Source organism: Chlorocebus sabaeus, chromosome 19 (genome assembly GCF_047675955.1).
Source record: "Chlorocebus sabaeus isolate Y175 chromosome 19, mChlSab1.0.hap1, whole genome shotgun sequence".
NCBI classification, from domain to species: domain Eukaryota; kingdom Metazoa; phylum Chordata; class Mammalia; order Primates; family Cercopithecidae; genus Chlorocebus; species Chlorocebus sabaeus.
In genome coordinates, this window is record NC_132922.1 from 13,299,477 (window position 1) to 13,310,815 (window position 11,339).

At 58.6% G+C, this 11,339-nt stretch overlaps 1 protein-coding gene across 1 annotated transcript; it reads right to left on the reverse strand.

Moving 5' to 3' along the window:
* Nucleotides 1–657: 657 nt before the first annotated feature.
* On the reverse strand, nucleotides 658–9,872 carry CDC42EP1 (CDC42 effector protein 1). Its single transcript, XM_007975702.3, has 3 exons — nucleotides 9,756–9,872; nucleotides 3,235–3,974; nucleotides 658–1,913 (listed from the first exon to the last, which is right to left on the reverse strand). Exons 2-3 carry the CDS (start codon nucleotides 3,695–3,697, stop codon nucleotides 1,243–1,245), a joined length of 1,134 nt encoding a protein of 377 aa, XP_007973893.2. The 5' UTR covers nucleotides 3,698–3,974; nucleotides 9,756–9,872; the 3' UTR covers nucleotides 658–1,242.
* Nucleotides 9,873–11,339: the final 1,467 nt, after the last annotated feature.

Genomic DNA, 11,339 nt, shown 5'->3' on the forward strand with positions numbered 1-11,339 from the left:
GTTTACCAAAACATGAGATACCTCTGGTCTGAGGACCTCTGAATGCAGGCACCCCATGATCCAGAATGTCCCGCTCTCAGGGATCCTGAGGTCCCGTAGTGATCCTGCCACACATCCTCTGGTTGCACACCTCTAGTGACAGGGAGCTCACTACCTGACATTGGCTGTTTGTGGCTAAATTTAACTGGTCTTCTGATACCTAAGGAGGGCATTTCTCTTTCTATGCATTTTAATGCTCCTGGCATTTCCAAGATACCGAGGAGGAAACTGAGATACGAGGACACCCGGCTGCCACGTTGGGAGGCTGAGACATGCTCCCAACAGTTCTACGCACTTGCCCCTGTCTACTTGCCCCCACTATCGCCAGAGCAAATGCCACGCTACTCTGTGGGATTATGGCACAGACACCAGTCCCAGGCACCTGGGCCAGGAGCTGTTCCCGGAACTGCAGATAAGGCTCCCACCTGGGTCTCTTATCTCAGGGGCATTCCAGCCGGGTTACTCATTACCCTCCCCTTGGTGCGTCTACTTCCCTCCCCTGCTGGGGGCCTTGACTGGGGGGGGCCCTTGGCTTTCTAAACTCCCTGGAGGGGAGGGGACTGAAGCAGGTAGAGCTGATGCTGTTCTCCCTGGTCCCCAAGCATCTTGCAGGACACCTTTTATCAAAACAGCCTTATTTAATCAGGCCCCAGAGGCAAGTCTGGGGTATACAGGCAGGTGGGATTCCTCCCCAGGAGGTCATACCTGACCTTTCTGGGGTAAGAGGGAGGCTGGGGTGGGGATGTTGGGGAAGCGGCCTGGGAGAGGGCTGTCAGGGTTACAGTGGGGACGCTCTGGGATGAGCTGGGGGCAGGCGGTTCCTTTGGGAGGTGAGACAATGGCCCTGTGTGGTACACTCCCTGCCCCCCACCCCCCACAGGCAGCTTAGTCTGGCACAAAGGCCACACTGTGAGGCTGGGCCCTCCAGCTGGTGGGGGTGGCGTGGAGTGGGGCCTAAGGAAGAGCTATTAGGTCCAGAGTGGCAGTGGGAGGAGGTGGTCAGCTTGGCAGGGCCTCTGGGAGCATCCAAGTCCCAGAGCAATCCTGGCCTTCCCTGTCTTCCCTCCCGTGTCTGTCCTGCAGAGGTGGAGAGGGGTTTAGGGGCAACTCAGCTTCTCCCCTCTCTGGTCTGGTAGGAACCAGCTGTTAGGTGAGGGGCCAGCTCTGCACCTAGGTGGGGCCCCGGGACCACGTCCCAGCCCCTCACACCTTGACCTCATCATCCTCCTCAGCATCTGCAAATTCAAAGGTGTTTGCTTGCACCGTGCTGGGCACCGGGGTCCTGCTGTGTGCCTGGGGCACCCTCCACTCTTCATCCAGGCTCTCCCAGGAGGCCTGGGCTTGGGGCAGCACCTCCACCCGCTCCTGCCGCGCATCCATCTCCGGGTAGTGGCGGCCACCACCCCAGCCTGCTCCCCAGTGCCTGCCGAGGGCAGGGCCAGCAGGTCCTCGTGGACCCCCTCCCACTGGGCTGGCCTTCACTTCAGCCACTGGGCCCAACCCAGCTGTTACCCCATTGGGACAGTGTCCATGGGGTGTGGAGCTTGTGGCAAGGGCTGGGGGGTTTGCAGCAGGACCCGGGGGAGTTGTGGCAGGGGCTGGGGGGTTTGCGGCAGGGGCTGGAGGGTTTGCAGCAGGGGCTGGGGAGTTTGCAGCAGGGGCTGGAGTCTCAGCTGCAGGGGCTTCCGGGAGGCTCATGACCCCTAGCAGCTCGCTAAGGAGTGAGGGCCCCAGGTCGAGGTCCAGGCGGAAGGACAAGAGAGAGTCTGAGCGGCGAAGCCCGGGCTCAGAGGGGAAGGAACCATCCCGGTCTCGGTCATGCGGCTTTTCCGAGCGGGGCAGGCGGGAGATGGTGCAGAACCCAGAGTCCAGGCCTAGAAGAGAAATGGGCAGTGGGCTCAGAGCTGGGGTCCCTCACCAGGAATTCAGGAGTCCTGGCTTGCTGTGTGGCTTCTGGCTAGTCCCTCCCCTCTCTGGCCTCAGTTTCTCCCATCTTTCCAATAGAATATGCTCCATGGTCACCTGTGTGATCTTCCTGTCTACCCTGAAGGCTGAAAATCATCATTATCCTCATTTCCATTATGCAGATGAGGAAAGTGGGGCTCAGTTTGAGATGGGGTGAAGGGGCTAGCCCAAGGCCGTAGAAGTCTGACGAGGTGAAATCAAGCCTGGAGCTCAGATCTCCTCTCAGTCCCAATTGTGACCTCAGCCATGGCCACCGGCTCCCTGCCATGACCCTGGTTGATGGCTGCAGGTGAACCCATAGCACGTGGGTTGGTTTGTGGACACAGGATGGGACCAGCAGCCAGGGTCTGACTGTATAGAAATGAAGGACAGATATGTGCCTTCCCAAAGTCATCTAGTCCAGCCCATGCTTCCAGGACTACAGACCTGAGACAGAATCGAGTTTCTGTGGACCAGTCCTCAGTGTGTTTCTGAGCAGCTGCCTGGGGCAGTGGCGTTAGAGCATTTGCCCCAAATGCCGCAAGGCAGGGAGTGGCCACCAGGTGGCAGCAGGGGCCCATGGTTCTCAGGTGAACTCTGCCCAAACCGCCAAGGTGGCACTTCTGGCTGGGCAAGAAGGCCCCTGAGTTGTGGTCCCTGTGAGTGGTTTTCCAAATTTGTCGAGTTACAGGAAACCAAGTTCAGATAACAACAGCTCCAGTGTCCTGAGCACTTACTATGTACCCCTACGCCTCTCCTGGCACTGAATCTTAGCAATGACCCTGAGATAATCATTATCCAGGTGAGGACTTGAACTTACAGAGGTCAGTTGACTTCCTGAAAATCAGGCAGAACTGGATTGGAATCCAGAGCCCAGGCCCTTCACCTCTCCATGATATCATTCCAACATGAGGGGAAGGCTTTGGTTGAAGGGGGCAAGAATGGGTGGATGAGTGGTTCAGTCGAGGCCCAGAGAGGGGGACGTGCTTGCCCAGGTCACACAGCAAGTAAGGGGCAGCCAGAACTCAAACTCCACCTCCTCACTCTCAACCTCAGGTGTTTTGGGAAGTCAGCTTGTTCCCACCACTGCACCCCCTCCCCATCCTTGATGTGGGGTTTGGGCCTGCCTTCTGTGGTGAGACCAAGGGACCCGGGCAACAGAGCTCACTTGGAGTTTGGAGGAACCACTGAACCCCTCTGGGCCTCAGTCTCAGCCTCTGAAAAGTGGGCCAAGATAACCCAGGCCCTCACCGTAGCTGGAGTGGCCGTCCGTGGAGCTGCTGGGGCTGCCGTCGAAACTGAGCTTGCCAACCACGAGGCTGTCGTAGGCGGCCTGGTTGAGCTGGGGCAGGGAGATGGCATTCTTGATGATGGGGGAGATGGCCGGTGGAGCCGGGGAGGGTGCAGGGGGAGACGCCATCCTCCGGGGGGGCGCCCCCACCCTCCGCACCAGCTGCAGCTTCTTGGCCAGGAAGTTGCGGGGTGAGCGATGGGTGCCCCTGGAGCTGCCACCGTGGTTGCTGAGGAAGGAGGTGTCCCCGAAGACGTCCCCGCCACGGCCCACATGCATGGTGTGGCGGAAGTCCCCGAGCGGGGGGCTGATCATGTCTGCAGTCAGCCGCCTCTTTCCCTGTGAACTGGACCCCCAGACCACAGGCGAGAGCTTGCCCAGGCTCATGGTGGGGGCGCCGCTGCCCCCCTGGGGACCGGGCATCAGCTCTGGCTGCTCACAGCTGCTAGTCCATGTCCACCAGGGGCCGGGGGAGGGAGGTGGGCCGGGCTCGGGATGGCTGCTCAGCTCCTTTGCCCTGGTGGAAGCTGTAAATGACGCTGTCCTAAAGTGAGGTCACCGAATGCTGAGGCTGTGGGGGGTCCATGGCTCGCCTCTCTCCGGGGCCGGCTGCCAGCCCCCTGGAAGCAGCTGTAGATGGTCAAGCGTAGAGAAAGCACCCCCGCGGTGGTCGGCTTCTCTCCTGCCCAGGGGTGGAGACCTGGAAGGAAGACAGAAAGGGCAGTGATGGCAAGCCCAGGACAGAGGAGGAAATCTGGGGTCCAAACATTAGTAGCTGAAGAGGATAGATCATCACACCCAACCACATGGATAGAGGCCCCCAACTGATATGGGGCAGAAGCTAGGCACAAGGGGACCCGAGTGAGTCTGTGTATAGAAAGTTCAAGAACACAGCCAGGCACAGTGGCTCACGCCGGTAATCCCAGCACTTTGGGAGGTTGAGGTGGGTGGCTCAACTGAGATCAGGAGTTCAAGACCAGGCTGGCCAACATGGGGAAACCCCGTCTCTACTAAAAATACAAAACTTAGCCGGACGTGGTGGTGCGCGCCTGTAATCCCAGCTACCTGGGAACCTCCAGCAGGAGAATCACTTGAACCAGGGAGGCAGAGGTTGCAGTGAGCTGAGATCGCACTACGACACTCCAGCCTGGGCAACAAGACCAAAATTACGTCTCAAAAAAAAAAAGAAAAGAAAAAAAAAGAAAGTTCAGTAACAGGCAAAACCAATTGATGCCATTAGCAATCAGAATGATAGCAGCCTCTGAGCAGGTACTGACTCAACAGGGGACGAAGAATTCACCCAGCTATACACTTAAATCATGTATGAGGGAAAATTAGAAGCGCTCATTCCAAGTCTGAGCAACGTAATGAGACCTGGTTTTCACAAAACATTTTTAAAAAATTAGTTGGGTGGCCGGGCGCGGTGGCTCAAGCCTGTAATCCCAGCACTTTGGGAGGCCGAGACGGGCGGATCACGAGGTCAGGAGATCGAGACCATCCTGGCTAACATGGTGAAACCCCGTCTCTACTAAAAATACAAGAAAATTAGCCGGGCGAGGTGGCGGGCGCCTGTAGTCCCAGTTACTCGGGAGGCTGAGGCAGAAGAATGGCGTGAATCCGGGGGGAGCGGAGCTTGCAGTGAGCCGAGATGGCGCCACTGCACTCCAGCCTGGGGCACAGAGCAAGACACCGTCTCAAAAAAAAAAAAAAAAAAAAATTAGTTGGGTGTGGTGGTGTGTGCCTGTGGTCCTAGCTACTCAGGAGGCTAAGAAGGGAAGATCCCTTGAGCCCAGGAGGTCAAGGCTGCAGTGAGCCATGATTGTGTCACTGCACTCCAGCCTGGGCGACAGAGCGAGACCCTGTCTCAAAAAAAAAGAAACGAAAAAAGTGCTTATTCTGCAGGGCCCACTTATGAAGCACTTACTAAGTGCCAAGACCTCACCTGCCTCATCGTTTAAACCCACATAATACTCCTGAGGGGCTGGGCATGGTGGCTCACGCCTGTACTCCCAGCACTTTGGGAGGCCGAGGCGGGGGAATCACGAGGTCAGGAGTTAGAGACCAGCCTGGTGGTGCTGGTCTCCACCATGGTGAAACCCCGTCTCTACTAGAAATATAAAAAATTAGCTGGGCATAGTGGCGGGCACCTGTAATCCCAGCTACTCAGGAGGCTGAGGCAGGAGAATTGCTTGAACCCAGGAGGTGGAGGTTGCAGTGAGCCGAGATTGCGCCACTGCACTCCAGCCTGTGCGACAGAGTGAGACTCTGTCTCACAAACAACAACAACAAAAACATTACTCCTGAGGGCAGCACGGTATCAGTTAGAGAGGGGAAACTGAGGCACGAAGTGAAGTAACTTGCCTGAGGCTACATAGCAAGAAATGGTGAAACAGGCCCCACATCCCACAGCCCTGGGGCCCCAGGCTACTCTGTCTTCTGCTGAGTAACTGAGTAAGTCACCTCCCTTCTCTGTGCATTAAAATCTCTGCCACCCAGCGAAGCCAGGAGGGAACAGATGCCTCACCAAGGCTTTGTGAAGCTGGGTAAACAGCCAGAGCAGAGGTTCCTCCAAACCATCCACCTTCAAGGAGCTTCCTGGAATAAGGATCCTGTGGTCAAAAGTGGCTTTTTCCAGCTGCCTCCTCCATGCGTGAGCATATTCAAGGCTCTGAGAAGGCCCGCAGGAAGACTTTATCACAGTTTGTCAAATTGATGTAGGAGCCTTGTTGTCAGGGAGCAAGCTTTGGAAAAAGCTCAACTGGTGCCAAAAGCTATTTCTTGCCCATCTCTCCCTTCCTGATTCCCCATCCCCACCATATCTTCCCCAGCTTCAGCCTCTTTAAGCATTTCTTGTTCTGACCCCTTTTCTTCTAGTATCATACAAAGTCCAGGCTAGAGCGCACCTGTGATCCTATGCTTTTCCTGTGGTCCACTGAGGGCAAAGCTGGCTCAAGGTCAGATCCACAGAGCCAGTCGAGACTTGAACTCAGAGCCTCTGACTCACATAAGTCCTTGACTGGCTTGTGGAGCCCTGTCTCACCTCCTGAGATCGGCAATGCACTTGGAGGGTGGGGCAGTCGCCTGGATTTTCCTGCCTTTCTCCCTGGGGCATCCAGCTTGGGCTCTGCACTTAGCAAGTGCCAAATCAGTGCCAGCTGAATCACAGATCGCCATGATAACCTGCATGCCAAAACATCACCCTGCTCCATTCTGAGAGTGGGAGGGCAGGCTGGGCTCGGTGTCCTCACAGTGTGACCTTGGGCAAGTCACCTACCTACACAGACCTGGGACCTCAGCTGATGAAAGTCAATAGTGATCCTTAACAAGAACACCTACATCTGCGGCTCAGCCTTTTCCTTTTTAAAAACCATTGCTGCCACCTCCAAGCATAAAAATCTCAATACTGCCCTTCTAGTGTTATTTGAAATTCAAAATAGGTTAAATAACAAGATAAGAACAAAGAAGCCAATAGGACAAAGCTAGCTTTGTTTTCTGACTACATTCTCTTCCCTTCCCACCATCTGATCCTCCCCCAACCCTAACTCCTCCCCCTTGGAGGGGAGGAACTTCTGAATCATCTTTTTCCCTCCCTGGCACCCCCGGCACCGAGAAGTCCTCGTGGAATGTTTGCTGAAGTTCTGGAGCGCTCCACAGTTGGCCAACCATTACATGATGTCATCTGATTCTCCAACAACCCTGCAAAGCCACAGCTTGGCCCATTTGACAGGCAGCGCTGAGGTTCGGAGGGAAGGGAGACCTGTCCAAGGTTATGTGACAGGTTCATGGCAGGGCCAAGTTTCCCTGCTCAGCAGGGATTAACGATGCATCTCTAGGGGAAGGAATGGGAGTGGGGAGGGTGTTCCTCTGTAAAAAGCCCTGTAGAAGGGTCTGCCATGTGGCCTCACCCTCTTGCTCCCACCCCAGCTCCCTGACTTTTTTTTTTTTTGATGCAGGGTTTCACTCTGTCACCCAGGCTGAGTGCAGTGGCTCCATCACAGCTAACTGCAGCCTCGAACTCCCAGGCTCAAGCGATCCTCCCACCTCAGCCTCCTGAGTAGCTAGGACTACAGGCACATACCACCATGCTCAGCTAAGATTTTCCACTTTTTGTAAGGACAGGGTCTCACTCCATTGCCCAGGTTGGTCTCAAATTCCTGAACTCGAGCCATCCTGCTGCCTCAGCCTGCCAAAGTGCTGGGATTACAGGTGTGAACCACCACCCCTGGCCTCCCTGACTTCTTGAGGCAGCACCCTCTTCTCCCAGCAAAAGGGGCTCCTCCCCCCTGAACCCCCATGGCCACTTTTGACTTGGGGGACCAGCTTCCTCCCCAATCTTGTGATGATCCCATCTTTCAAATGTTTCTGGGCACCCCCCAATAGTACCCATCCCCCATGCCACCCTGCCTACTGCCGTATGGAGACTCTGCAGGGCTGTGGAGCTGAGGGCAGGGTACTGGGACCTGCCTTCCCATGTGGAAAACGGGAACAGCACACCAGACAGTTCCCCTCCCAGGGGAGTTGCAAGGGTAGAAAATGTAATGAAACCCTCAGATGCTGGATAGAGCAGGGCAGCTATGGGTTCAAATCTGACACCTTTACACTAACATCTCTCATTCCAGGGACCCCTGGTGGCAGCCACGTGACACTTGCTGCCAACCACAGGGCACTGCTGGCCATCAGGTGTGCCTCACCTGGCACTAGGAGTAAGCACAGCTCCAAGGGTCCTGGTGCCAGGCTCACCTCCCCTCACCTGCCCAGGAATACCACCCGTTAGTATTCAGAACACCCCTTTTACAGATGGAAAAAACAAAACTTAGAAAGGAGACATTTACCCTCAATCACAGACCAACATCGCTGATAAATGCCCCAGGGTGGGGGTGAAGACGATGGGGAATGGGGAAGAGGATTTGGAGGGCTTGGATGCCCCGTGCTGAGCACGGTGTGGGGTGCAGGTGCAGGCCTGGGAAGACAGGAGACCCAGCTCTGCAGATTCAGCGTCTGTGACCTGGGCAAGGAGGTCATCACACAGCTTCAGTGTCCCTGGAGTCCTTATATTTACCCTATAGAGGATAGTCAGGGCCTGGGCGCATGGCCTGAGCTCACTCAATGGTGGGAATGACGCAAGAACAAGTTTTGGAGCCAGGATCTGGCCAACAGGGGCCGCTGTGGAGGCACATGTGGTTGCAGGGAGGCCAAGGGCCGCTCTGAAGGAGAGCGGGGGCGGCTGCAGCCTGGCATTCACCTGGGGGTCACCCGCAGGCTGCAGTGCTGGTCAGGGGCCCACGTCTCATCCTGGAGGTCACTGCTCGGGTGCACACAGCCCCCTTCCTGCGGGCATCCAGCTGGGTGATGCCCCCGCCCTCTACCGCTGGACAGCGGGTCCCTGTCTTGGTTACGGCAGCTCCCCCAAACTTGCTCTGGTCCCTGGGTTAAGGGGTTAACCCGGGCGGCTGGCTTCTCCTTCCCCTCAAAGTCCAGACGCTTCAAGGTGGAAAGACGGGGAAACAGGCCAGAACGGGGTAGCTAGTTGTTCTCAGTCGCGCTAGGGGACCCGGTCCTCCGTATTCCAAGGGGGGCACCGTGGGCCATTGGGGAGCGACGGGAAAAGTGGAAAGGAGACGCGCTTCGTGCCCACCGCCCCGAGTTAGAGCCAAACCAGCCGTGGACCAGGCGAGGAGGAGCGGCTGCGGGCTGCGTCTCGGGTTCCCGCGCCACGTTTCGTGTCGCTGTGGCCTCCCGGCCAGTCCTCTCTCCTCTCTAAGCCTCAGTTTCCCGGTTTAGGAAAGGGGCTTCGAATCTTGCGGGTCTGGCACGGCTAGGGCAAAGGCAGAACAATCTGGAGGGCGACCGGGGTTGGAAGTCCGGGAAAGACTTCGACCACCCAACGTTCCCTGGGGGGACGCGGGAGCCTGGGACTCAGGACGCGGAGGGTCGCTCCGCGGGGGAGGGGGACGGCCGGCTGTCTTGGCCGGAGGGGAACCGGACGGGATGACCTCATCCGCGGCTCCAGCCTGGAATGCGGCGGTCGGGGAGGGGGCAGGGTGCCTGTCCATCTCCCCGGGTCCCCCACCCCCCACTTCCCGCTCTCCACGTGGGCCTCGGCGGAGGGGATACATTCCGCCGCGTCGCCCGCTCCCGGCCCCTGCCCTTCCTTCCCCCGCGCAGGAAGGCGCGGAGACAGCCCTCGCTCTGTCCCTCGGCTCGCCCCCTCCTCACGCACTTTGGCCGCTGAGTTTCGTCCGATCCTCTGCCCCCTCCGCCCGCCCGGAATGGGACACGAAGCCCGAAAGTTCGGAGTTTCCCTGCGCGGCTCCTCGGCCGCGCCCGGCCTTCCCGTGGGCACCCGGGGGCGCCTCTCCCGGGCGGGTCCGGTCCCCGTCCTGGCCCCGGGAGCCTAGGAGGGTGCAGAGCCCTCGCAGGCGCCGGGAATCGCCGGCCTCCACGGCCTCCGCCCCGAGGACCCGCGCGCCCCAGCTGTTACCTGGCTTCGCGAGCCCCGGGGGCGCCGGACGAGGGCGGACTCGTCCTGCAGCGGCGGCGGCCGCGCGTCCCGGCTGGCAGCCCGGGAGAGTCGCTGGGCCGGTCTGCGCCGCCCTGGCCGCAGGCTCCGCGGGCTGGATCCGGGGGCGGGGGCGGGGTGTGGGCGCTCCCGCCTCCTGCCCCTCTCCTCCCGCCCGCGGGCGGGGCTCGGCCCCCTCCCCGGCACCGTCCTCGCCGCCGCCGAGAGCTGGCTGGGACGCGACTAGGGGGCCAGGCCAGGCCTCTCTCCTCGCCACCCCGGCCAGGGCCAGACGGGGAACGTGCGGGCTGCCCCGGGGAGGCAACTCCGGTCCCCGGCCGCCAACCCCTCCTCCACCGGTTCCCCGCGTGGCCTTGGGGCGTCCAGGCCTGATGAACTCTCCTCCCTCCTGGGCCCTCCAGCCGCACCCTGCGGGAGTTTGGGGAATCGGGAAGCTGGATCTGAGGCCCTGAATGCCTGGGCCTTTAAACCTTGATGTTTACAAGCATGACATGCCCACTCCTTTCCTCCGGGTTCTCATTCCCTTCCACCCGGTACAGGCCTCGCGGTGCCCAGGAGGAAGACAGCCACACTGGGGCGACTGGTAGAGTCGGGTACAGTGGCTGTCAAGGCCGGGACCTTGGAGCCGGACAGCCTGGGCTCCTGTCCTGCCTCAGTCACTACTTACCTTTCTCTGCCTCAGTTTCCTGATCTGAAAGTGGGATAGATAATAGCAGCATTAGATGTTGTGTCAAGTGTCCCCTGCTCCAAGAGCACCTAGGAGGCTTGCTTGGCAGGTAAATGAGGTCGCATCTCAGAGACTTTACAGATCCCGCCCCCCCACCTCCATGGGGGGCAGGGAATCAGCCATACCCGGGACCCTGTGCCATCATCAAGGAGGGGAGATAGATTCTGGCCCCTGTCTCCTGTTGTCGTGCCCTCCTCTGACTACTCCCCTCTGACTATAGAGTCCTCAGGCTGTCAGGGCACAGGGAGGTCCCTAACACTGCCTGAGGTCCTGGGGCCTCAGGAAAGCTTCCTAGAGGAGATGATACCGGAGTTGTCTTTTTTTTTCTTTTTTTTTGGCGGAGTCTTGCTCTGTTGCTCAGGCTGGAGTGCCTTGGCACAATCTCGGCTCACTGCAGCTTCCACCTCCCGGGTTCAAGCGATTCTCCCTCAGCCTCCGGACTAGCTGGGATTACAGGCACCCACCCACGCCCGACTAATTTTTGTATTTTTTAGTAGAGAGGGGGTTTCGCCATGTTGGCCAGGCTGGTCTTGAATTCCTTACCTCAGATGATCTGCCTGCCTCGGCCTCCCCAAGTGCTGGGATTATGGGTGTGAGCCACTGCGCGGTTGTGAGTTAAGTCTTACAGGACGTGTAGGCAGAGGGAAGGGCAATGGAAATGCACAGTGCACAGCTGGCAGGGGGACAGCACAGCAAAGGCTGGGAGCGGAGGACCCCGCAGCGGAGGCAAACCTGGCTGGAGGAGACTGGCTGAGCGCTGTTGTGGCAGGGGACCAGGAGCCGTATTTACCTGCAGGTGGAGGAGACAAGGTCTTTAC